Source organism: Truncatella angustata (genome assembly GCF_020726525.1).
Source record: "Truncatella angustata strain MPI-SDFR-AT-0073 chromosome Unknown BKA67scaffold_5, whole genome shotgun sequence".
Taxonomy (NCBI): domain Eukaryota; kingdom Fungi; phylum Ascomycota; class Sordariomycetes; order Amphisphaeriales; family Sporocadaceae; genus Truncatella; species Truncatella angustata.
This window is the reverse complement of record NW_025763385.1, coordinates 3,127,153-3,152,842: the sequence shown is the minus strand read 5'-3', so window position 1 is coordinate 3,152,842 and position 25,690 is coordinate 3,127,153. Positions and strand designations below refer to the sequence as shown.

The following is a 25,690-nucleotide window of genomic DNA, read 5'->3' as shown; positions in this document are numbered from 1 at the left end:
TGGAAGGGAGAACTATGCACTTGCAAAAGCGAAGAGATGGGCTTTATTAGGGTGACGGAGGCGTTGCTTGAGAATGGTAGGAGCGCATCTAGGCGTCTAACCTGGGACGGTCTGATAGATAATCCATAGGGAAATCGTACAGTCGATACCGGTTCAATACAACAAATTTCATGGACAGTTGCTGTTGACTGGGGTGTTGGATCTGGGTAGAAGGAAGCATTTCTACCTGCCTAGTTTTAATTGAATGAATGTTCAACGGACGACAGATCTCCAGAGCAGGTTGGCAATCCCAAGAGACGGCTAGTGTATATGTGATCAGAAATGGTCCTTGTGGAGGTAAAAAGTAAATGGACAAGGCCGGATTTCATAACCCTGTAAGCATCCAAAGCAGAGGAGACTAGAAGGAGGCCGTAAAAGGAAGCGACAAGAATGTATTCGCAGCAGATGTCGACATAGACTGATTACTCGTTCTTGCCACACCCGTTGGTCCACGATATGTAGGTAGACTTTCGTCGCCAATTGCATGTTTATGGTCATCAACTGAGCGGACCGATGGCCTGCTCCACAATCCGTTTCTTGGCCAGCAAGCAACTGCTTTCAGGGCTCAGCCGGATTGCAACCTACAACACGTGGCTTTGCTATATGGAATGGTCAATTTCGGCACATAAAAGTTGGGAACCGGACACTGTTGTGCTGGCGCGGTCAGAAGTGGTCAGTGTGGATTATATTCCAATTGAGGACCTCCCGTAGGTGGCCACTTTCGAGCCGGTCTATTTTCGCTCTTCGACAAACCACGGTTACGCGAATAGTTTCGCAGTCAGCTGTTATCATGGAGAAAGAATTGGTCCTTGGCACTAGATTCCGTCCACCAACCATAGCCTTCAGAGCTGATTCCGGTTTAGACCCACGAAGGCACTTTTCAACGCCGGTACTGTACTCCACAAATGACGCTCCCAAGCACGCATCTGCCTCAACATACCTCACCCTCGTCAAGACACGGACCAAACTTCGCTCTCAAGGCACCTGAAGCTGCGTATAGCCAGAGAATTGTGGGAGATATTCAACAGCTTGCGGTGAGACCTTTTTCTTCCCGACAAAACAAGCCGCTTGATGGCAAATCCGGCTGCGTTGATTGAAGTAGGCGTACACCTTCAGCCCTTGCTGGATGCAAGCCTGGTACTAATCGTTGCAAGCAGAACAACCACAAGTACACCTCAGTGACGACGACTGCGATGAAGCCGAGCTAGATCGAGCAGAATTCAGGAAGAATGACGAAGGTGACGACATGGTCGAAGATCAAGCAATGCAATACCCAATCGCTACTATTGAGTTATCGGATGCTGAAGACCTCGACAGGAATGGTTTCCCCATTCCTTCATTACGGCCTTTATTTTCGATCACAAAAACGTCGCTCAGCAGGGTCGAGGATCCTCAGGGAAAACTCGACGATGCTGCTATTTGTGGCGCCTTAGAGGTTCTACAACAAGTCGTAGGACGTGACCGACTCCGATACGTGGATTCCTTGCATCTTGATGCATCGGACCATATTATGACAGACTTTGCGTCTGCACGGATCCTCATTCCGATCCATCTTCCGAAGAGAGATCATTGGGCATTGGCATTCATTAAAGAGTTTCGTGAAGAAATCGATGTCTACGACTCATATCCGCTCCTAGATGATCAACGTAGCGTTCAGGAAAAGATTCTAAAGTGGTACAAGATATCCTTTGGAGATCACAACAATACGGATGTCACAGTCACTGCACCTCGGTGTCGGTGTCAGACAGATAATTTCGATTGCGGCCTCAACATTTTGATTTTCTCGTTTCACTTGGCGGTTGGTAAATCTCCGCCCAGTAGAGCAGACAGTATACACTGGCGCCGTCTATTGTCTCAGCTTCTTCAGCCTTTATCAGAGCAAGAGAACGAGATCGTCCACAGCAAAGACAAGAGCATTAAATCTGTTCCAGTAGAATGTGTTCCCTTCATTATGCCCATACCACAATTTCCAACCTCGACAGAAGTCTCTAGCAGAGGCAGCGCGACAATTGCCCAGATCCAGGTCATGGCAACGGAATACTATAACTTCATGAAGAATTTACCCTCGATTGTAGGAGCAACCACCAGACCCACTGCCAATAAAAGAATCCACGCACGTATCATTGATACGCTTGCTCTTATGAGAAATCTTATGAGTTTTGCTGGGGAAGATCCACAGTGTTTGGCAGTTCGGGAAGCTGTGGTCCGTATCTCGCGTGCTATAGCCTATTTACAGCAGGCTGCGGAAATCATCAAAGCAGAACCGTGGAAAAGTCAGGGCTAGTGGTACAACGGTATTGAAATATTATTAGAGCTCAGGTACCAACGATCTCAAGTCATCGTTCGTGTGGGTTTAGCGTTCCAAGTATTCAGGGCTCATATTCAAGTGGCAATTGGGCAAGCTCGGGATACAATACTTCCACACACTATTGTCCCACACCACGGCCTAGAATGGTCCCGATAGCAAGCTCTTCGCAGAACAAGATCGCAAATTGAGCTATGCTACTTCTCGCATTTCTTGCCATATTAAAAGAACTGTTTGATTGATATTTTGCCCCATAGTTAATTTGAAAAAGATATACCGCATCGGAAGGTGATGATGCATTTCATTTAGGAGAATGCAACATACGTATAGGTCAGAGCTAGAAGCGGACCGTCTGTACTTAGAGAAGAAGGCAGAATTGATTACCTCTGTACAGAGCTACTGTGTATGGTGGTGCTGTAAGCAACATGTGAATGCGTTCTTCTTGGTTATGCTGGTTGCGTGATGGTTTAATGGAAGGGTGTCCTTGGAGTCCTTCGTAGAGAACATTCTCCATCTTGCGTATCCCCATGTATAACTTTCCACAAAGTCAAGACCTTCTGACTTGGTCACCACACAATGCGGTCACCGCTGGAATCGACGACGCTGACACCATTGCCAAGTCAACTGCGTTGCCGTACTTTCCGGCTCGTGTGTTATCATCATTATGTTTATGAGTTCTACATTCCTTGATCCAGTAACGGCTCTCGCGAGAAACAACGTGCGCTTGATGCGGAAGTCAATTTCGTTATCAGCTGTAAGTTGGCCGGCTAGCAGAAGACTCGTTGACCACTGGATACTTTACTGTACAGTACTGCACCGTTCGTCCAAGGGACCGGGACGAAAAACGTGATACAGTACTGCAAAGCACAGTATCCTATCAAGGTCATGGCGAAATACGTACCTGGGTAGCGGAGAACGGTTTGGCACGAGGAATTGCTTTTGTTGGCCCAAAGGTGGGCCGCTGTTGATGTTGCCGTCTGCGATCCGTTTCCGTACCGATCGGACTATGTGGTACAGCTCCGCATGACGGTAAGTGTCCAAAACTGGCAGTACACTGATTTCTAGTCATCTTCTTCCTAATTGAACCAGCAAGTCCAGATGCGTTTCTAGCAAAAGGCGAAGTCGCGAAAGGAAATACAAGTGCGAAGATGCGAAGGTACAAAGGTGCGATTCTGCGATACGGCGATAGTGCAAACCTACTCGTCTCGGTCCTTGATTGAGCTACGCCATCAGCGTTCCCTTCCCCTCCTAATCACAATTGGTCACTTTCTGAGTAGTCTAATTCCCATTTCCGTCCAGTACCTGACAGCGACAAGACCCTGGTTTGTCCCCACCACAATGGCGACAGCAACGAAACCAGAAACAGCACATGACGAACAGTGGATGTAGGGTGAACAGCTATTGGGTCAAGACTCGTGTGTATGTTTCTTATGATTGAAAATGTACAGTAGAAGAGTTGCAGAGTGATCAAGTCCAAGTGACAAAACCGTTGCCTCCGCCAAGATGCATACACTTAATTGACTGTCATTAGTAGGAATGCCTAAAAGATATGAAAAAAAATTTCGAGCCTTATTGTTCACTATAGCTCGCAACTCGAGGTAGAATTTCACTCATTCAACTCGAACGAAATCGTGCACAGGTCGTTTAGGTACAACAAGTTGATCTAGGAGTGAAGGACAAATTATGTACAAAAAGGTACCGAAAGCTCAAGAACGTTACAATGGAGCAACAGTGGGCTTCCTATCGGGAGCTAGACGTTGGCACACGGAAATGTATCACAAGCTACGATGGTACAACGACGTCGTCGAAAGTCGTCCGAGTCGCTCAAATCGAAAGCGTATTTGGGCCAGAGCGGATACAACACCTGCTCTGCACCACCTGAGAGGCCTCATTTGGGGGCTACCGTACCGATTTGTAGTTTTATTGCACGAGTTTCCATCACGGTCTATCTGATTGTAGCTTATCGATTCTCTCGTCTGAATCTCGTCATTATTATGATAGAGTGAAAGTGTGCCGTAGTTCTATACACTGCTAATTATAAATATGGTAAATTGCTTTACGATCAGTTAGAAGTTCGAACTTCATCAATAAATCTTAATTTCGTCCTACTCACATTGACTTGCCGTCATTCATGCTCGTAATTCTCTGTGTCATGAAAATGGCGCAGCTCGCCTTCAAGCACAATGACCGTCGAGCATTTCGAGATGTGCACAGAGGCATGACAACGACATCAATGCATGATCGGGGAGGAGAACATCATATCTCGCTTGGCATCTCAGCAGATATGCCAACAGTCTCCCCCATACCGTCCACATCAATGCCTAATCCGCCAGAGGTCAAAAGCCATGGTAGGTACGCGGAAAGCCTGACTGCAGACAACCTTCTAACCCTGAGGAACAGCAGATCGTTGCAAATTCGAGACCGTAGCCAAAAAAGACTTTTCCCATGTAACCCAACCCCAGATCGTTCATCACGACCAACAGCGACTTCCATGGACGAGGCGCGACAGCACGGCGAACGACACAGCTAGCCTGTCGGACGATCTGACCGACGATGAGACCATCAGCATAAAGGCCAGCACCATAGAGCCTTCATACTCCCCGATACACTGTCTGGTCAGTGAGGAGTCCAACGGCTCGCAGCCGTCCTCCATGTCGCCGTCGCCAACCCCACTCGCTGACGAAGGAAATGTGACAAGGGGCATGATGAAAGAATCGGCAAGCCTGAGAAGTAAGGGCATTCACACCGTTGATATTGAGTTGAATAGAGACAAAGTGACACCGACATGATGTTCTAGGCCTACAGCATCCTCGCGGCACTGTGGACCATGCTGCGAGTACGGATCAAGGAGAGGACTTCCAAGCCGGGTCGAGCAACACCACGCTGTCAGAGCGGGGAGAACGAATCGCGCTCAAATCATGCACGACATGCGGCTTCGGCACCGATGAACTAATACAGCTCTGTGAGAAAGCGCTGCAGTTCCATCGACACGACAAGATTGCCTGGAACACGTTAGTCAATGATAGCCATGCAGTGTCTTCGGAGGAGAAGAATGCGGCCATGCTGAGGATCAGTCTCTGGGCAATCCGAGACTATGCTATGACGATGAGGAGAAAGCGAGTTGATAGCGGTGCTGTTGCGAGAAGCAGGGACGGCTTGACCTTGTTGGGGCCACACAGCACCTCTTCAAGCGACAGATCCCGAAGAACCGTCTGCACTCCTCCACGAAGTCACACGGACCACACTTCTGATGATGCGTTGTACCTCAGGGAGAAGGATGGTCATTTGGGACACACCAGCGATCAAAACTATGTAGACGGAGAGCCACGGGGAACACCTGCCAAGAGAAGACGTGTCATGTGCCATAAGCCTTGGAGTCCTCGACAGGAGCAGAAATTGCGAGCGGGGATGGAACAAGAGCAGAGCTGGAAAGATATAGCCACAAGACTGGACCGAACGCCTGGAGGAGTGAGGCAGCATTGGATGATGATGGAGCGCAGGTTCAGTCCGAGGAAGCGTCGAATTTAGAGGCCATCGGACTGATGGGTCTCTAGAAGCGTCCATGGGCACAACTACAGTGAGTGAGCATATATTCTGAGAGTCAGGACTGCGTGCACTAGGGGGCATATGTCATTTTATAACGCGGCAAAATCGGAATAATTCATACTCGATGGTGATTCTGCAGGATTGGACACGTACCTGTTGACAAGTATCTGACGATACTTTCACGACATATTAATGAGTAGAAGTATCTTTTGTTGTTGTTGCGTAGATCATTGACAGGGCCGGGTGAAGCTCGGCATAACTCCCAAAGTAGCTGCCTAGCAACGTCACTTCACTATTTACTCGCTCCCAACTGCAGTAATTAGCGTCAAATGTTATCATGGGAGAAAGACATACTGAATAAACGCGATAGACTTTGTTTCATTTCAGTGAGTTCAATGGCATTCGCAACTACAAACAACTCGATATGAATACGTACCAGACAAACGACCTGTTGAGACGTCTCGAAGAGGCCGAGCGGCGCGCTTACGAGGCCGAACGTGAACAACGCGACGAGAAGCGACGTGCTGATGAAGCCGAACGTGAACGACGCGATGAGAAGCGACGTGCTGATGAAGCCGAACGTGAACGACGCGATGAGAAGCGACGTGCTGATGAAGCCGAACGTGAACGACGCGATGAGAAGCGACGTGCTGATGAAGCCGAGAAACGACAAGAAGAGGCTGAACTGTTGACGCGACGGACAACTTTGGACGAATACATTGCCGCAACTCATGACCTCGTAGCCAGCCACTTCGCCGTCGAGACCGACAAGGACCTCACCTCGAAGGGCCCCATCACAAACCCACGCAACAAGCTGTGTCCAAAGAATCTACGCCCATGGCGCGACTTTCTCGAGCAGCAGCGAACCACTCTAGGGGCCCTCTACGGCACCTTCCCGGTCTCTGATCGGCGTTTCGAATCTCGGGGCTTTTTGACGGGCCTCGGCCAGCGAATTGCCAAGCGACCGATATCTTGCGAAAAGACGCTCGAATATTTCCTGCACAACAGCGTCGAAGATCCAGTGCGAGAGATTTTCGATCAATTGCGGGATGTGGACCAAGTGCGGCACGAGTTTGGGATCGGTAACGGCATTGTCTTTGAGAACCACCCCAATGTGATCAGCGATGTTGCGGAGGAGGTTGTCGACCGGCAGGCCTCATCGATACCGCCACAGACGCCCGATCAAGGGAAAGATCCGGGACGCATCCGGCCCGACCAGATATGCGTATACCGGTTTGACGACGAGCTCTCCACACGGCGTACCATGCTGTATGTGTCCGAATACAAGGCCCCGCACAAGCTGACCGCTCCACACCTGCGCGTCGGTCTGCATCCCATGAATATCTTCAAAGACGTGGTCAATCGGAAAACAATACCTACCGCGGCCGATCCCGACGGTCGATTCCAGTACCATGCCGAGAGGCTCACCGCTGCGGCCATCACACAGACCTACAACTACATGATCGAGGGAGGTCTCGAGTACGGGTTGCTGACTACCGGCGAGACCATTGTATTCCTGCGAGTAGACTGGCGAGAACCCGGCACACTCTTGTACCATCTAGCAGAGCCCGCTTTTGAGGTGGCAGCGCAATCGGGGGAACACCACGCTTGCACCGCAGTTGGCCAGTACCTGGCATTCAGCCTGATGGCTCTCGGCCCGCCAGGGAACCCACCCAATGTTCGATCGCAGGATGAGCGGCAGCGTGTGATCTTGGGGCTGAGGCGATGGGCAGAGGACTTTGAGACGACATTACGATCTATTCCCCGAGACGAGCGATACGCTCCGAGCGGCTCAAGCTCGGGCTCGCTGTATGCGCCGACGACTTATGCAGGCATCAGCCGGTCACCGCGCGTGCCTCGAACAAGACCGAAACGTTGGGCTCAGGAAGAGGACCGTCCAGGTGTGCAGCCAAGATTTAGAGACCGGGACGACGAGTCTTCGTCTGATGAGTCCTTGCCTCCGATGCCGGACACGCCGACACCGTCTGAGCCGCGGTCGAGTAGTCAGAGCCAAGGCCCACGGCGCAGCCAGCGCATTCTGGGCCGAGCGCCGCGCGGGGAAGCTTCACAAGAGCGACAGTACTGCACACAGCGATGTCTTCTAGGACTGGTCAGAAGAGGTCGGCTTGACGCAAAGTGTCCCAACGTTCTCTTGCACCGGCAGGCTAACCTTGCAGCTGCTGATCATCTGATCGACCGTGACGAGTTCCTCCGGCTCCTATTTCAGCAGCTGCAGGAGTCTCTTGACCACGGGATCAGTCGTCTAGATGTAGGCGGATCTCGCGGCGTGCTGTTCAAAGTAAGTCTGATGGCCTACGGCTACACTTTCGTCGCCAAGGGCACGGTATCTGCTTTCATTCGGGACCTAGAACACGAAACAGCCATCTACAAACACCTCGAAGGACTTCAGGGGTCTCAGGTGCCGGTCTGCCTGGGCGCGATAGATCTTCGCGACATGGGCAGGATTTATTACTACGACCATCGGGTCTACATCGAATACCTGTTGCTTCTCTCGCATGGCAGTCCGATTGACGAAGCGGTTCGTGCTGGTGAGGTCAAACGTTGTCTGAGGGCGATACATCGGGCGTGCGTGGTGCATCGGGATGTGCGTCGTACCAATGTGCTACGCAATACCGACACAGGGGAGCTCATGCTGATTGACTTTGAGCGTTCTGTCGTCAAGGCAGGACGGAAGCCGCTGGGCAATATCGTGCCTAACAAGCGATCGTGGAATGGGCAAAGGAAGGGGACTACGGCGTCAATGTACAGTCATGTTCCGGGAGACGCCAATTACGAAGAAGATATACTGCAGGCAGGGGTGGAGTTCCCTGAGAAAGACGTCTTTGCAGTGCCCGCGGCATGTGCCTACAAGCCACGAAAGACGCATGTCGCTGCTGGCATGGCTGCTTCATTCAAAACTGTACCCACGTCTGGATGATACAGGAACATTTCATGTTTGCGTCAAAGCAAAGACGATGCATAACGTAGCATACGGTCCATCTGCAACATCAAAAGGCGGCGTCCACTGTGGTACTTGAGTGCCTAAATTGGCCAAGAGCGCCGGCTCTTGCCCATTAGTGACGTTCAACACTTGTTCTGGTGACGTTCAACACTTGTTCTGGTATTGGGACGTGGGCCGGGTATGGAACTAGGTGACATCGACGCAGCGGCTCCAATGCGATCTGGCATTTTGCTAGCTCTTGGCTAATGAGACGATGCACTCGGTGTTTGAACAAGATTTTGTGGCTAAATTCCAGCTCAATTGCTCCCCTTGCGCGATTTAACAGGGATAACATTTGGGTGCTGGTGGTTGCGTCGCCGACAGTTCCTCCTTTCTCGTCAGTGCTACCTTCTCCTCATTTGGTGAAGCAAGATTGTTCTCTAACTTTCGACGCTTCACCGCCAGAGAAACAAAGTTGATGCGAGACATTTGGAGTTGTAGTATTCCTTCTTGATGAATAACAACAGGCAGGCAGTAGTAGGGTTTCAGACGAAGAGGCACGAGGTTGACACGGCGGGCGGAAGGTGCAGATATGCGTCTTGTGCTGCTGTTGTCCCAGATCTAATGCACCGGCATCTTATACAGTAAGATATGATGAAACTGACGGTAAGTTTGTAGCGACATGAGTCGAGGCAGAATTTGGACCCACCATGATGGAATACTGGACTGCCACATCTGTGTTGGTCGGCACAACTTTGCACTTGAGCATGGATGCAGAAATGGCTACCAGACAGATTACGAGCGCGATCTTGACCTTGTTACAGAACAGTGTTTTCTTACCACAAGAGTCGTTCCTGAGTCTCAAGTCTCATATGGCAATTTGCAACATCCGTAAGCAATATTGGAAACCAGCAGACAGTGGCCCGTGATCCAAACAGTACAATACATCCCATTTTGAGTCTTCGCTACGACAGGCGTATCTATATATACGGTGGAATGAACCACTACCACGATACAATTTTTTTGTTGTCTTCATCATAATATATACTCCATGCATCTCAATATGGAGACGGGTACTGGGGTCGCGCCGCTAGCAGCCTCTGTGCGCAACTACTTTCTCATACGATTGAGCTCCTCTCTAACACGCCTTCCTGACGAAGGAAATGACGCCTTGCCAAGCTTGAAGCGAGTTCTGTGGCAATGCCGAAGAGATTTACGCAATATAACGTCACAAATCTTTCACGATATTCAAGCCATCACGAGGGAGAACAACGAAAACGATATGCTCAAGTGCAGCTTTTGTCACACTCCAATCGAGGCTGATCTAGTATTTGCATATGTTAGATGCAGATGTGTCAGTCAATGTCGTTGTCAGCTTTCCATCGGTTTAGTTCTAACCGTAGAAAATAGGTCACTTGTTTCGAATGTACTTCTAAGCGAAAACATGGCTTTTGTAGGAATGACGATCACGCAATTTTGCATGGCTTGCAAAGATGTAGTGGGATCGAGCGGCATGAAGGACATGATAGAAGGGTCTAGAACAACAAGGGTATATGTTCCCCAGCACCAGCGTTGTGTGGTTGAAATATAGATAAGTACGTGTGAACTATGGGATTGGAAGAGAGATTTCCAGTTGTGCAGACAGAATCAAAATCGGCTTTCTATCTTTCTCTCTACTCTCTTCTCTTTGAGCACGGACAGTCCAGTTCTGGCTCCCACTCGGAAGTACACTTTTGAACCTCTGTCGTACAATGGAATTTGAGAATATGCCCTTTTCGGTCCTGAACGCATATATTCGGTGCCCAAAAACTATCTTCGATGACGTACCAGCGCAATACTATCCGGTCCCAACTTCCATGTGCCAGAATTGACTATTCCAGAAACTGCATAGCAATACTACGTTTTGGTTAGTTGTGCTTACTGGCCAAAAACGTGTTGTGGGCCTGGCCATCGGTCCGCTCTTTAATCTGTCCCCGGTTATCGAACCCATGTCATTTTGAGCCGCGTGGAGCCTGTCGCCATTTTCAGCACCCACCAAAAGTGGGGATGGTGTTAGCGACTTGTTGGTCGCGTCAAATGCGCGCAATCGCATGACCACTTTTCACCACTACACAGCAGCAACGGTCTGAACAATGCCTTCTCCCTTTCGATGCTGTCGAAAACTGGACATGTTTGGTAGCTGTCATGAACGCAAGCAGATTCTGAAATACCGGTTTCCAGTTCCGATCCGCCCATTGATTGGGCTCAATGCTGACTACTGCTTGCCATTGTTGAATCCAAAGCTGGCCCTCAATGGCCCTCCGAAACGATGTCGCCTAACCCCAAGAAGCCATCTCCTGTCGAACGAACGAAAAGTACGAAACCAACAAAGCGGACGCAGGCGCATATAGTCACAAGACATCTAATCGCATTACTGAGGGAGCACAAATGTTACGGCTATTGATCTGGCCAACCACATGCGGCACCCATTTGAGTTCTACAGCATGAGGTTGAACAAAAACACATGGAGCTTGCGAAAGGCAGATTATGGGCATTTCAATTGTATGTGCTATGTAGATATTCTATGTAGGCCATGGACCAAGATCCAGGAATTGCGTCTCTGCATCGGCTCTGCTCCGTTTGGAGCAGGTTCGTAGCCGGCACCACGTACAGGTTGCAGAATCCGTCTTCGCCGACCTCATCCCAGCGATTATGTCCGGGGGAAGCGGTTCGTAACGCTGACCTGCCACAGCGGAGTTCATCCCAGCGATTATGTTCGGATTCCTCGACAGGAAACTGACTTTCAGAGACCATGTCAAGCACTGGACGGGCAAGGCAAGCCGAGTGGCGAATCACATCCGCAGTCTATGCAACACCGTCAGAGGTCTTCCGGTAGCGTCGACAAGGAAAGCCGTCACGTCCTGTGTGATCCCGGTTCTCACACACGGCCTTGACCGAGATTGGAGCACTACATCGACTATGCATGCTATTGATATATTTAATCAATCACATTTAATCGGAACAGGGCTCTCTCCGAAGCTTCCGACCACAGAACCCTGCGCTCAGCTGATTTAGTCGGGCTATGGGATGCGCATCGTGGAAGATTCAAGTTGCGGCAAAACGCGGAAGGCGAAAGTGGTCAGCAGTTAGGATCACTGTTCCAGCGGGAAACATTTGGTTACGAGCAGAGTTTGTGGAGGATTTGGGGATCTGAATTTGAATGGCTGATCCAAATACTTCCTGCGAAACAATTCTTACGCACTTCACTTTGCCCGTTATCGCGAGGCGCTAATTGCTTGGAATTCCCTTGCCATTTATTACCTCAAGGTGATCACGACGATCTGGAGGTGACTGGATGATTATTCTCGGTTGTGAGATAGTTGTTCTTCTGAGTAAGCAGTTGTATGTAAATCAAACTTGCGATAACAGAACCGAGTGCGCACCAGGTCTTGGCGTGAGCCAGAAGTAATCAAGAGACAGAATGTGACTATTATACTACCGAGTTCCTAAACCACAAATAACATAACAAGGTGGGGTTATGCTAACCGGGTATGCTCGCCAAGAGGTCGGACCATAGGGGTAGTATACGTGCATGCATGGCTAGGTGCACCCTTTGCGTAGCGCGTGTGAATAGGGCTTAGTGCGAAGACATATTAGAAATACCACAGTATCGATACTTTGGCGCTACAGAAGTGGATCAAACATCCGGGCTCACATCTCCGGTACAAGGCATTGGCAAATAGCGTCAAGATTGCAGAAAGCACCAATGCTGCAACGGCAGGCGACTAAATTACCTGCAACGTCGATTAAATGGAAAGTTGATGACCAGAAAGCCGCCACTGGGAAACGCTTCGTTCGCTTAGAGTCACCCACTCCAGGTAAGAACTGGACGTGGCATGCTGTCATCTTGAGGATATGACCCATGTTTAATCACTTCTTGATCAATCACCACTGTATCGCGTTCTACAACACCAATAACGATAACTTGAAGCAAGTGAAGATCGAGATGAAATCATAGAGATATCAGAGTCGTGTCATTTCAGGATCGCTAAGTGAAACACGCAATGGAAAGCCTTCAAATGATGATAAATGCAGACAGTCTCTTTAACACAATCATTGGACAGCGGTCAAATGAAATGTTGAGGACGACCGAACAGCTTATAATCCCATATACAACACACCTGTTCTGTGTAATCTGTTAGCCTCATCTGCAATTCAGCTCACCAAAAATTCTCACGACCCTCCACAGATCATAACCTTACCATTTATAGTCATACTGATTCATTCTGGTGGACATTGCTGACACTCATCGTACTCAACGAGCCCGAGGGGGCGGCCGAGGCGGTTTACCCCACTCGCCTGGCGTCAGAGATCGTGGCACTGGAATCTGGTTGACATTTTGGGCCGTCGACTCCGGGTGGCTTTCTTGCGGGTCAACATCTCGTAACGCTGGATGGATGTCTGACGGTGGTCGAACTGATATGGTGGGTTGCTGACGCGGCGACATCTCATAGGTGGCGCTCATGTACGGATCGGGCTTGTTGCCGGCATAGTCTGCGACCTGCGGTTGCGCGATGGTGGTAGGAAGAGTTGGGCTGTTTCGAGGTCTGAACTTGTCAAGAAGAAACACGACGAGAAGTATGCCGACGAATAGGACCAGGATCGCAATACCAATGACCAGTCCTATTAGCAGCCCGGTAATGACGGTTTCATTATTGACGTTGCCCAACAGAGTAGTAGAATAATACGAAAACGCAGGCATTGTAGTCGCGTTGCGCTCAGTGACAGGCGATAACTCCATGGTTCCAAATGTCTTGATAATTACCGACGTAAAGTAGGATTACGATCATTCTATCATAGATTTATATTTTTTTGCTGCCCTGATCCATTAAAGCACCACGGTTGGGACGAGTAAATGTATGGTTCAATGTTGTACAGTGAGTAACGAAATTGGCTTCCGCTCGTGTGGACGAAAATCAATATTCTCGAGAGCCATTTCTGGATTCTTTTCGAAAATAAGAGCTTAATTCTGGCGCTTACCTAACTAGCACTACCAGGATGACATGAATCTGTCACGTCTTCTTGCGCTAGACACGCCTTGAAAACTACCAATCATGTTCCTTATTTATAAAACAGGCCCTTAATATCCCATTCCACCCTTCCAGCCCAAAGTCGACTTCTTTCTTAATTACGTGCGCAACCACACAACTGGTTCATTCACACTTCTTCCACATCCTCCCGTAGTTCGCATACGCCATCAAGATATTACCACCGCGGAGCTGTCTTTGTTGACTTTATCCAGTTCCCAAATTTGCGTCATCGACTGAATGAGCACTTATGAATCACTACCCGAACTGGCTAGATCATTTATTTATACATTGTATAACACTCGATCCAAAAACGGCTCTTATGAGAACGAAATTCCTGGTCCCAATGCGGAATCCATTTTCGTTACCGACTGTAAAATATTTGTGCGGCATTACTCATCTGATTCCAGTTCATTTTGGATCTAGGAACAGTTGGCAATAACAGGGCTTACGTTGTTTCTAGATGCTACAGCATAATCGTCACAAGTCTCATGTACCTGTGGCTAAAAATGGCGGTTCTGCCAATTATGGCATTTAGTGACTGCTCGGTATCTATACAGTCCAGATTTGAACTTTCAGAGGACGCGGCTGACATCTTCCAGACGTGAAACCCTTTACATACAGTACAGTCGGTAACGAAAATGGCTTCCGCTCATATGGACGAAAATTATCATTCTTGAGATCCATTTCTGGATCGTATTTAACAATGCGCAGTTAATTGTAGCGCTTGCCCAAATAGGCATCTCTTGGTTGACATGAATTGTCATGATTTCTTGTGTACATACACCACCACAAAATATTGCCACATGAATACTACGACAATACTCGATCCAGAAACGGGTCTCGCGAGAAACAAATTCTTGCTCTTAATGCGGAAACCAACTTCGTTATTGGATGTAATCGAGATCTAGCAAAGTATTTACTGCATGTCTTCCGGTTTATGATCTCAAATATCCACATATGAATCGTAAAGTAAGAAACACGAACAAGTGAGAGCAAGTGAATTTTGCAGAGATCTCACATATATAGGTTGCTGGCATGCATGATGATGCTTTATGCTCAGATCATCTTATAAATAACCACACTTACTGCACCACTATTCCGCGTAGTTGCAATAACAATGCCAAACGATTTAGACTACAAGACAAAGATTTTTCAAACGATAGCACCTAAAGATTGGTTGGAAAAGATGATTGGCGTAGGATTAATACCTACCTTAATTGGTCGAAACAGCCAGATTTTTGAAGCATTAACGACACAAGGGGGACTGCCTCGAAATACCAGTGGTGAAGAACCAATCTATTTGGCTCTTGTGTTGTTTGAAAGTGAAAGATATGAGTCTCAAGCGAGCGTCTCGCATGGATTCCCTCATAAAGAACTACTCCTCGAAAAGCTTGAAAGTGATGGTGACTGGATTGATGGAGCAAAGCGGGATATATTTCTATCTCGATCCAACATCAAACTCAACGTAGACCATATAAACTATGGCGAGTCCGAGCTTCCCCTCACTGCCGTTGTCCGAAGAATTGTGGAAAACAATCCAAACCAAACATGGATTTTAAATGAGATAACAACGTCGGCAATTTCATACGGCAAGGGCGATATTGAGGTCGAAAATGCATTCTACGATTGGCAAAAGCAACGCCTCTACGTAGTAGCAACAATTGGCAAATGTGTAGACACTTGGATTTTCGGGACCAAAGGAAAGGAGCGGGACTAATACTTTGTATGATTTTCTAAGCCAGTGTTAGACTTTATGAAAAGGGCAATATGATGCTGATACGACTGTTGTGGTTTTGAAGTATGGCTGGGGCCACGTGGGAAAGGGTTTCCCGTGCATCTAAGATAGTAGGAAGGTGTGACCATTGATTCACTGTGTTTTGACTCAAATGCAATCATATGACCTGATGGCTTTCTTCTTCTTCCTTCATTCAGGGGCTATTCTTGGAGTTGTCGGCTTACCTATTAGATCTAGACCCGCGTGGGAAGGGCGCAGATATTAATGCTCACAATACTACGCAGCAATTAAACGTTATCAAAGACAGATTTTGGGCACTGATTGTATGCATTCATAGTCAGAAAGGACATATTTTCAAGTTCAGGTACTGAAACTTTACTACCGCGCGGAAGCAAGAAGTAGCTTTTTGAACCCCTGGAGTACCACTTGATGACGAGCAATTTGGACACACAAGTAGCTTGTGCTCTTCTTATAGTACAGTTGAGAACGAACTTTGTAGTTACGCTCGGCTTGATGGCTACAGTCAGAAAAATATACACATCAGATGTACAATACGGACTGCAGCGTAGAAATTATCCTCCTCAAGCTCATCCGTCCCAGAAAGGGCAAGGAGATCCGCTTTCGGATTAGATGGCGGAGTTAAGCACTTTTTGCACGCTTGGTCCACTTGGCCTCCGAGCTAGTGCGTCCCGCTGGCTCTCCTGATTTCGACCGGACCATCGAGAGGAAATGGTTTCGGCCGTTGCGGCTAGTAGTGGTGAAAAGTGGTTACGCGATTGCGCGCATTTGACGCGAGCGACAAGTGGCTAACCCCATCCCCCAATTTGGTGCTGAAAATGGCGACAGGCCCCACGCGGCTCAAAATGACATGCGTTCGATAACCGATGTCACGGCCCACAAAACGTTTCTTGGCCAGCAAGCCAACCAACCAAAACGTAGTTTGCTATACTGTGGTATGCAGTTTCTAGAATGGTCAATTCTGGCTCGTGGAAGTTGGGACCGGACAGTATTGCGCTAGAGGGGTCAGAGGTGGTCAGTGTGGATTCATACCCCAAATGAGAACCTTTCGTGCGTAGCCACTTCCGAGCTAGTCCATTTCCATTTTTAACACCGCGACACTTTTGAACTTCGGTACTGTGCACCACAAAATCGGCACTCTAGCTGTCTCCAATCTGACGGGTATTCTGAGACCCGTCTTCTGTATATGGACGTATAGGAGTGGGCGAATAGAAAATGCTTCCTTCTACCCAGATCCGACACCTTTAGTCAACAGCAACTGTCCATAAAGTTTATTGTTCTGAGACGGTATCAACTGAACGATTGCCCTATGAATTATCTATCAGGTTAGGCGCCTAGATTGCCTCCAAACAGCCTCAGGCACCCCCTCCATCACCTCATAAAAGGGCCCTCATTATTTTGGTAACTGCATAGTTCTTCCTTCCAATTTCTTCTCTTTGACACTGCCTTCCACGCACTACTCATTCCTGGATATCAACACCCAGAGTTCCGCAACAAAATGAGTAACCGCCACCTACATAAAAGGGATCTCTCGTTCCCTAGCCCGGCACCGTCGCACGATGTAACATTTCCCAATGACGAGACAGCCGCAGTCGAACAGGAGGACGAGCTCTGTCAAGCCCTGCTTTCGCTGATTGAGAGCATAGTGCGTGACATGCAAGACGAGCTTCGACAGCAATTTAAAGCTCAGCTGCAAGAGTCCCAGATGAAGAGATTGCAGCACGAGAAGGTACTCTCCTCGCTAGCGGAGTCGCTCGTGGCAAACCTACTTGCAACAAAAGACCAAATGGTGGAAGATCTTGAGGAAAGGGTCGCTATGCTCAAAGCCTCGATGGCTACTCCAGAACTTACCGGAGCACTGTGGCCTGACAGGGCATCTCAGCCAATAGGCGAAGTCGAAGACCACTCTCCAGCATATCTTCAGCAAGTAACTGCGAAGAATGGCGAGCTCAAAAACCTTGCTGAACAACTCAAACACGGAGCTGGTGACTTTGGGAGGGCAGCGAGTGTGTTTTGTTCTGTCATCTTCTTCGATCCCCGCCAAGGCAAACTGGACGCGGCGGTGCACTTGCCAGTAGGCCAAGCTCTGCCAGGTGCTAATGAACTCGTACGTGTTTGTGAGCAGCCAAGAAAGGGAATGTTTGTTTAGTTGACTTATTTCTCATAGATGCGGGCGATGGAGGAAGCGAATAATGCTACATTCGTGCAGGAGCGCGTCGCACCAGAAGTTGTCAACTCTCCTAGGTCCACAGCATTTCAATCGAGTCGAGCTGACAGTCTCTTTGGGTCGGCAAGAGAAGAGGCCGAAGACGTGGACAGCAGAATGATCGAGCAACAGTTCACTGACGATACTGCCCAGGCAATGGGATCAAGCACTAGGCTCCGCTCCGAAGGAATCTGGCCAAGGAGACAGAAAGCCAGTCAGTTCCCAGCACTCCCTGCCCGAGGACAACCAGCTCGATCTGAACCATCTCCTTGGTCCAAGCAGACCGGAAACCTATCACAGCTGGCAGAAGCAGCTCTTCATCTCAGCTCATGATTAGTAGTAGGACCTCCAATGACTTTTGGTCGAAAGCCATACCACGCCTGCAGATGAAGCACCAGTCTAGCATTTATTATGGGGTTTACCACTAAATATGAGTTGCCAAGGTCGTCGGTCTCCCGTTGCGGATTAACATCTGACGTGAGTCTAGTTCAACGTGGGTGATCTTTAGACTATAGCTTCTCCATTCTGACAATTCAAGTGTGATGAAATATATGTGTATACATCGCAGCCAGCATCGATTTTGAATTAGCCGATTATTTTATTGTCCCACCCCAAAATAGATCACGCGTCTAGAGGTATGTTTACAAACAAACCCAGAGTCTGAAGAGGGGCCAGGGTGCGCTTCCCGGACTGTAGCCGAGCCAATAAAGAGTGCTTCGGATCCAGTCTGATAGGTCTTACGGTATGTCTGCTCAGCATCCTGGCTTTCGCGGTCAAACTGAGTTAGAAGGTCGCGTTGCAAACTAGGCGAGTCCTAGTTTGGTGGAGTAAGATATACAGCTTGTCATCAATAATTGAGTAAACCCATTCGCCATCTCGGAAAAAAACAAAGCCGTAGATACCAATGCGCGTGTCATATTCAACACACAGTTTTTGGATGCCGTCCTCGATATTTGCAAGTGCACTGAGACTAGCAACCAACCAGCAGTGTCCGATATGTCCCTGCCACCATCAGGGGCACGTATGACACAGGCAAGGTGCCCCATTGCATCTGTGATTTAATCAAGGCATTATGCCATCACCCTAGCTACGTGCTTGCCTCCTAAAATTTGCACAAGAGACTAGCCCGGTGGCATCTCAGAAGCTTGCAGCAGGCGTTGATAAGCAAAGCGAAACCACAGATCCTGAATCATGGCTTCCTGTGCCAACCTTAGACCCCACTAGCCTAGTCTAGGCATCCTAATAGGAACGTGACATGTCTCAAGATATGGGGCACATGGGGCACATGGGGGGGCATTCCGGCAGGGATGGTGTCATAGCTGCTCAGAGGTAAGATGAACATCCGGACACTTTGTCACCTCTGCTTGTTATGATGCAAGTTCGATTCAGTGTTTGATGAATTCTGCCTTTATTTTCACTCATGAGATAGTCCAGCAAACTTATGGAAGGAGTAGTCCAGTAGTAGTCCAGCAGCTACATTAGTCGGACTTTGAGTGTCAACCACTCGCCTCACACTCCATGACTCGCAACCGGCTGATATCGGCCTAAGACTCCCAAGTATTGTCACCGCCCCAGCCCTTCCACTTCACAAGATATTGCGTCTTGCAGCGCCAGGTCCGTTTCTTAAGAAGGCGCTCCACCGCGAAGTCGTTCCCGGTATAATTCGCGTCGAACTCCTCGATTAAGTCGGTACTAATGTCCTTCTGCTTCTCCCACGTGTTGTATTCGTCGCTAAAGCCATTCCATCTCACCCAATACCATGTCGTCCGAGCCCGGGTCCATTTGCCAAGCAACTTGTCGACCCTCCAGATATTTGCAATGGCATCTATTGCGACTGGTGGCCCTTCTAATCGGCTGACAGAAGAAGCATAGCCCGAGATTATCTCCCTGTGCTCATGATGGAGGCCAACCATTCGTGGGATGTGTGATGAACACGACGACGATGATGGTGAGGGAAAAGTTCCGACGTTGGAACACGTATCCTATCCGCTGCTTCCCTGGCTGCTTCCCTGGCTGCTAATGTTTGACGAGGGGCTGCCACAGAAAGGTGGCATCCGTCTTGTGCTCTCATGGTCATAGCTGTCCCGGCCTTCAGATACATCTGAGAAATCGGCAGCCGGTGGATGATCAATTGCAGACGTATAGTCCACCAGAGCGACATACGACGGACACCAGAACAGATCATCCTCTACCACCTGTGCCGAGACGGATGCCTCTACAGGAAGAACAGGCATGTTCATGGTCGTGACGGATTCGGATTCTGCAGTACAGCCAACGGACCAAATGACGTATTCTGTCTTGGGATTGACCAGCACTCCGATTGTGGCTTAGAAACCACTGATACTTGGAAGCCTGCTGGTACGAGATGCCTCATGGTCGGTGTATTGTGGGTTTCAGTCGCTGGAGGAAAAGATGCTTCGTCGTATTGAAGAGGGAAGATTGGACGTCCTGTGTAGTAACAGGACGGTCCATACAACAATGAACGATCTCGTTGGTAGCTTTCCATGGTGATAACAGTCTACAACGTTCGGAATATCGAAGGGGTCAAGCAGTTGTGTTAAGTGTCAGATTTTGGAAAGGACGGTCTGGAGTGCCTGGACGGCGCAGTACGAGTGCGAGAACACTCCTATTTATGATCACTCCAATACAAATCGGCACAACCTGATCGAATGGGTCTAGCCTTGCGGACGAATTCTCGAAATCACCCCGACCAGGGACATTACGCAACCGCGGATATTATTTCATTCAGCATACTGTGGCTATGCCTCAAACTGCGCTTTTGCAGCCATGGTAGACAGGCCAGTAGTCGACGACGGCGGTTTTCCCAGCCACATATACGATGAGCAGTCAGTGGAGAAGTCAGGTCTTGACTGAACCATACAGAGCAATATGATACAGCAGGCATCCTAGTATATGCCACCGTCTTCCTCCACCATATCCAACAGAGCTAGAGTCCCTGGTCGGGCAAGGCAGACGTGATATGAGTGTACATCAGAGCCATTTCTGGGCCCTTCGAAAACATCAATCAAGGCGTATAGCCACGATGATCGAGCTATGTTTTCGGATGGATCCCAAGGAAAGGTCCACGGCACAGATATTCGGAAGTCTTATTTGGTACTAGACATGGCCAGACATATCGTCTCCATCGCTGAAGTTACCGACATTGACATTAAAGGCCGTGCTGCCCAGTGTACGAGTAGACTTTGTCATCCTCAAATATCTTGCTCGATCTCCTCCCCCGGTCTTAGGGTTCTCTGCACCAAGCATCTCAACGCTTAAAACCTGCTGCGACCAGTACTCGATCGCAAATTCGAGTTGATATTTTTCTTGCCGTATTTTTCAACATCAATCTCGGACTTATGCTTTCGCTTCCAAGGTCCGTAATCCTCATCGGATAAAGCTTCATTATCGTCTCCAGCCTCCTGATCCGAATCCTGTCGGGCGGCGAAGGACTTTTTTTCCGGCTTACGGCCGCGCTTCTTCCCTTTGGTTTTCTTGATGACATCCACCACTTCTTCCTCATCCCGGTTCCTTCGGGCCTTGATTTGCTTCTTTGCTTCTGTCTTTCCTGCTGTTTGTTCTTCTTGTTCTTTGAGTAACTTCTTGGTCAAGTTGGGAAATTCTGCACCATAGTCAAAAAACAGTTCCTCACCAGCGTTGATATTTCCCAGAGCACTGAACTTGATGCGATACTCGCCACCGACGTACATGATCTTAGGGGTGATGTTGCAGCACTGACCCTTCCCAAAATCGTCTTGATGGTTTATATATCTGCTTAGGTTGCCGTAAATCGCAGCATCGATCCATACGCCCTCTTGCTCTAGTAGAGTAAAAAGGTAGGACGACTTGTGCTCTTCGTCGAAGACATCTCCTCTGCGGGCCTCACGCCGAACTCCCTCATCTTGAGTAATCAGTTCTCCGACGTATTCGATCACAAAGTCTTCTTGAGTGATATTCTCTGCTGTAAAAAGACCATAGCCACAGCCTTCGATGGTGGATCTACCAACGAGCAGCGTCTTCGACTTTCCTCGTTGCAAGGCGCAATTTTGGCAACCTTGTTCGAACAACTGGTCATCCTCTGCATTCTTTGGATTTGCTCGGTTCGCGGCCCCACAATTGGCACAAAGCGAAGGATCGCACTCCCGGTTGAGCTGTATACATATACAGGGCTTTTCTCCTTTCTGTCGGGATGAACACGTTCTACCCTGGGAATGGCAAGAACAACCAGTGAATTTGATAGCGCATGTATCAACTGTACAACGGCAGAAGCGCTCACACATGAGACCGTTCCTAGCACACTCACAGTTGTCCTTCGTACAAGGCCCGTCGTGGCTGCAAGGATCAAAGTGGTCCTTTAAATGATGTGCATGTGTAATGGTCTGTTCCTGCCAGTCTGCATGTAATACCTTCTTAAATCGGTCATACCAGTGGACTGGCTTGACCTCTGATTCCCCGGACCGGGAAGGCTGCTGGGGTAACTGCAAACCCAACTTGTGAAACTGACGATCCACATCGCAACAGGGTCTACCAGTAGCCACGGCAGTTATACACTGGACTGGTTCGTCTTGGTCGCAGAAAAAAGTAACAGCTGCCTTCAACAGCATTATCTCCGTTTCACTCCAGCTTTTAACTCGTGCGTTGAGTCGAACTTTCAGAAAGCATTCGTCGCTGCAGGGCTTGCGGAAGTCTTCGTACTCCCATGGATCGTTGTTTGATTGTGACCGTGAAGAGTTGACCTTTGAAGCTTGAATGGCCTTCCTGCCAACGAGGGGTGTAATCCCACCCACGACATCAATAGAGAATCTCTTGCGCTCGTTATCGGTTCCGTACTCTCCATGCTCGCATGAGTGGCTGAAGCAGATGAGACAGCCTAGCAGCGAATATGTTTCGAGAAACGTGTCTAACGTAATATTTTCCTCGATCGGTTTGGCTTCGTTTGGGGTATATTTTATCAATTTCCTTGAGTCGACAATTGAATCAATGGACTTATCAAGGAGCAGGACATCGTGGAGTGTCACTGCCCCTTCATTCCAGACATCGCCATTGTCAAATACTCGATCAAATGCCTCCGTGAAGATCTTAACGGTTTTTACTGACCCGAGCGAGTCGGTATCGCTGTTGCACGAGCCAAAAATAGTGGACACCTGTTGCGATGAGATGGCATCTGTCCGACTTGCCATAAAACGGCTGAGCGTAGCCTTCGAACAATTCGGAATGGAGAGCTTGTCGAGCCAGCTATCCAAGTAGAGAAGCAAGGTAAGCGCCCGCTCCTTCCGGCAAGTTTGATTCACTTTCTCCTTGCTGGTAAGGGTGGCAAGCCCAGAAGTTTTATCCATATTCTCCAGGTTCTCGAGCCACCTTCGATATTTTAACTCCTCCTCGTCTGCCAAGTCCCGCAGGTGTGGCACAAAGTTTAGGATTGTGTTAGGTGACAGTATGTTCTTGCGAATCTCAATATGATGAAAATCATATTTGGGCACTGGCTCTTTGTAGGTCATGATGCCTATCACCTGGTAATAGTCACGGATTGCTTGCTTGCCAGTACGACCGGGACCCATGTGCTGTAATTGAGTTAACAACGTCCCCCGATCTATACATTCCAACGTACCTTGAGCGTTAACTTGAGGGCACCACTGCCGGCTTCGACTGGTGTTCGCCTCATGCCAACAAACCAGTTCTTTTTGGAATAGGTCTCAAGCGCTGGGGCCATCTTCTTCCAGGTATTTTGGAGAAGATGAGTAGTAACTTTGGCAGCACCTTCACCTATATCATACGAGAACTCACGCAAGGTGTCTTCGATTTTCTCTACTGTCCAGACAATTTTCCGCGGCGTCTGCTGCGTGGGTGTGCTATGAAAGTTGCCAGGATTTCCAGCAGGAGAACCAACGCCGTGAGAGTCCTTAACAGAAGCTCTGTGGATGGGATTCGTAGAGGTCAGTGTAGCTTCTCCTCTGACTTTCTGGTCATTGCGAGAATCACTCTTCGTTGGAACTACCGTTGTGACTGGGAAATTTTTTGATAGCGCCTGACGAGTCAAGGCCGGCGAGCTTCTAAGCCTCTGAATACGCGGGCCTGGCTGTGATTCCTGAAGTGCTCGTCGAGCCGGCAGGCCTTGATCTGACTCATCTGAAGTACAAAGATCGATAAAATCAGTGTAATTGGGCGCCATCATGGGATTGTGCAAGCCCACAGTACGAAATCGTTGAAAAGCTTTCGAGGCAGGTTCTGGGGTAGTTGCGCCTCCCAATGTCTTGCTGATTTGTGACAGATTGGTAGCAACACGCGATGGTATCGCGCCTCAAATGAGTACAGTGTCCACAGTGCTAGGGGCTAGCAACATCAGGAACAAAAGAAACCGTTCTACATATTGTTCGGGTATCTGACAGGGGAGTCAGGTCCGTTCGCAATCTGACCATGCCCTGTCAAGTTGCCACCATTGGACCGACGTAAGACGCGCTAAATGATGGCGAATGGGAAAACACAGCGGAATCCGTGTGACATTGGATCTCTTTTGCGGCGCAAACAGGTCGCTGGAAATGTGCGACTGAGCTCCTCCGGTATCACAGCATCACACCTTGCATCTCGGTAGGTTAGTTGTTTTCCTTATTTCTTTATTTAAGAACGAAAAGACCCTATCCGAAGCGTCCAACTGTTACAGATTTACTCGTGTCCGCCTTCCAGCTTTTCGCCAATTCCGTCTCTCACGTTTGTCATTTAGTGCTCTAAGAGAGGGAGAGCGAGCGAGCGACTCGAATTTGGGGCAAGATATATGACACGGATGGATCGTTCTATCGATTAAATACGATAACGGCGCGGGCACGATCCGACAAAGGCTCGGTTGAGGGTGGCTTCTTCTCATCGGGATCGATCGTCTTCATTCTCGCATCATTGTCGTCGCCGTTCCCTCGCTGGGGCCGTTGGCATCCCCTTGTCGGGTGCGAGCGCGCATCGTCGCCGTCGTCGCAGCCTTGTCGCTTCGTCGGCGCGGCGCAGTGGAAAAATGGAGGATCGTCGCTGTCGTCGCCTCGCCGTCCCCCTCGTCAGGTCGTCGCCGTGTGTTGTCGGTTCGTGGATGCGTCGCTATCGTTGTGTTTGAAGTGTCAGCTTAGGTTAACCTAAATATTCGGTAACGGTTCATTCAATACACATAGTGACACTCTTCCTGGTGGAGAATAAAATCAAAACTCCACGGAGCATGATCAGCGTCGCCGGTTGGATTTTAACGAACAACTGGGGAGCTAGTGGCCTTGTCATGCAGGCACATGCAGGGGCACGCACAGTAATGGATAGGCATACACGTAGTCAGCTGGGGCAGCTGCACACAATCGACCCAGCCACTTTAGGGGTTGGTGCACTCAATTGGGCCATTGCTGGCGAGGCACTACATGACGCCCTGGTCGACAATCGGAACCGAAACCGTACCAACAACAGCGTCTGCACGAGCACAAATCCCAAACACCATTGACAGTGGCCCCGTCGGGGCCTGCAGGTCGCAGTCTCCTGATGCGGGGTTGTTTGACCGACGAATGTGCGCCTTCAGCCGCCCGAGGCTCCCGACGTGTCCTAGACGACAACGACGACGACGACAACGACAACGACATGACCTGCCCGATTGGACGGCGCGAACCACCGAAGCCAGTATTGGTATTATTCACTCAGAGCCATCGGATACGAGACGACTCCTGATCGCGAATTGGGAGCAACACAGAGAGTCTACAAGAGACGGACAGGCACCCTCGACCCGAAAGCCTGCACGGTGGCTTGCATCGCCTCTGTTGATACAGAAGCCTAAATGGCTCTTTATATGGTAGACGAGCGACATACCGGCGGT

General features: G+C 49.1%; 7 protein-coding genes across 7 annotated transcripts; 5 read left to right on the top strand and 2 right to left on the bottom strand.

Moving 5' to 3' along the window:
- Positions 1 to 36: 36 nt before the first annotated feature.
- Positions 37 to 2,323, top strand: BKA67DRAFT_660087 (uncharacterized protein; the record flags this gene model as incomplete). Its single annotated transcript, XM_046107562.1, has 2 exons — positions 37 to 76; positions 1,197 to 2,323. The coding sequence occupies 2 exons, from the start codon at positions 37 to 39 to the stop codon at positions 2,321 to 2,323; spliced, it is 1,167 nt and encodes a 388-aa protein (XP_045957754.1).
- A 2,179-nt stretch (positions 2,324 to 4,502) lies between these two features.
- On the top strand, positions 4,503 to 8,828 carry BKA67DRAFT_660086 (uncharacterized protein; the record flags this gene model as incomplete). The annotated part of the gene is made up of 4 exons (XM_046107561.1): positions 4,503 to 4,692; positions 4,745 to 5,074; positions 5,142 to 5,812; positions 6,261 to 8,828. The coding sequence occupies 4 exons, from the start codon at positions 4,503 to 4,505 to the stop codon at positions 8,826 to 8,828; spliced, it is 3,759 nt and encodes a 1,252-aa protein (XP_045957753.1).
- Positions 8,829 to 10,920: 2,092 nt separating this feature from the next.
- Positions 10,921 to 12,325, top strand: BKA67DRAFT_625526 (uncharacterized protein). Its single transcript, XM_046105533.1, has 2 exons — positions 10,921 to 11,372; positions 11,563 to 12,325. The coding sequence occupies exons 1-2, from the start codon at positions 11,288 to 11,290 to the stop codon at positions 11,883 to 11,885; spliced, it is 408 nt and encodes a 135-aa protein (XP_045957752.1). The 5' UTR covers positions 10,921 to 11,287; the 3' UTR covers positions 11,886 to 12,325.
- Positions 12,326 to 13,125: 800 nt separating this feature from the next.
- On the bottom strand, positions 13,126 to 13,611 carry BKA67DRAFT_660085 (uncharacterized protein; the record flags this gene model as incomplete). The annotated part of the gene is made up of 1 exon (XM_046107560.1): positions 13,126 to 13,611. One exon carries the CDS (start codon positions 13,609 to 13,611, stop codon positions 13,126 to 13,128), a length of 486 nt encoding a protein of 161 aa, XP_045957751.1.
- A 1,275-nt stretch (positions 13,612 to 14,886) lies between these two features.
- On the top strand, positions 14,887 to 15,749 carry BKA67DRAFT_679088 (uncharacterized protein). Its single transcript, XM_046108866.1, has one exon. The coding sequence runs from the start codon at positions 15,018 to 15,020 to the stop codon at positions 15,615 to 15,617; it is 600 nt and encodes a 199-aa protein (XP_045957750.1). The 5' UTR covers positions 14,887 to 15,017; the 3' UTR covers positions 15,618 to 15,749.
- Positions 15,750 to 16,754: 1,005 nt separating this feature from the next.
- BKA67DRAFT_569809 (uncharacterized protein) lies at positions 16,755 to 17,952 on the top strand. The gene is given in 2 exon segments (XM_046103126.1): positions 16,755 to 17,765; positions 17,780 to 17,952. 2 exon segments carry the CDS (start codon positions 17,152 to 17,154, stop codon positions 17,844 to 17,846), a joined length of 681 nt encoding a protein of 226 aa, XP_045957749.1. The 5' UTR covers positions 16,755 to 17,151; the 3' UTR covers positions 17,847 to 17,952.
- Positions 17,953 to 21,134: 3,182 nt separating this feature from the next.
- Positions 21,135 to 24,028, bottom strand: BKA67DRAFT_519990 (uncharacterized protein; the record flags this gene model as incomplete). Its single annotated transcript, XM_046098144.1, has 2 exons — positions 21,135 to 23,393; positions 23,456 to 24,028. The coding sequence occupies 2 exons, from the start codon at positions 24,026 to 24,028 to the stop codon at positions 21,135 to 21,137; spliced, it is 2,832 nt and encodes a 943-aa protein (XP_045957748.1).
- Positions 24,029 to 25,690: the final 1,662 nt, after the last annotated feature.

Excerpts from the sequence above, each read along its gene's own strand:
- BKA67DRAFT_625526 (XM_046105533.1), top strand. The coding sequence starts at position 11,288 with ATGCGGCACCCATTTGAGTTCTACAGCATGAGGTTGAACAAAAACACA. Across the intron at positions 11,373-11,562 it reads AGATTATGGGCATTTCAATT|CGGAGTTCATCCCAGCGATT; the intron begins GTATGTGCTATG and ends GACCTGCCACAG.
- BKA67DRAFT_679088 (XM_046108866.1), top strand. The coding sequence starts at position 15,018 with ATGCCAAACGATTTAGACTACAAGACAAAGATTTTTCAAACGATAGCA.
- BKA67DRAFT_569809 (XM_046103126.1), top strand. The coding sequence starts at position 17,152 with ATGAGTAACCGCCACCTACATAAAAGGGATCTCTCGTTCCCTAGCCCG.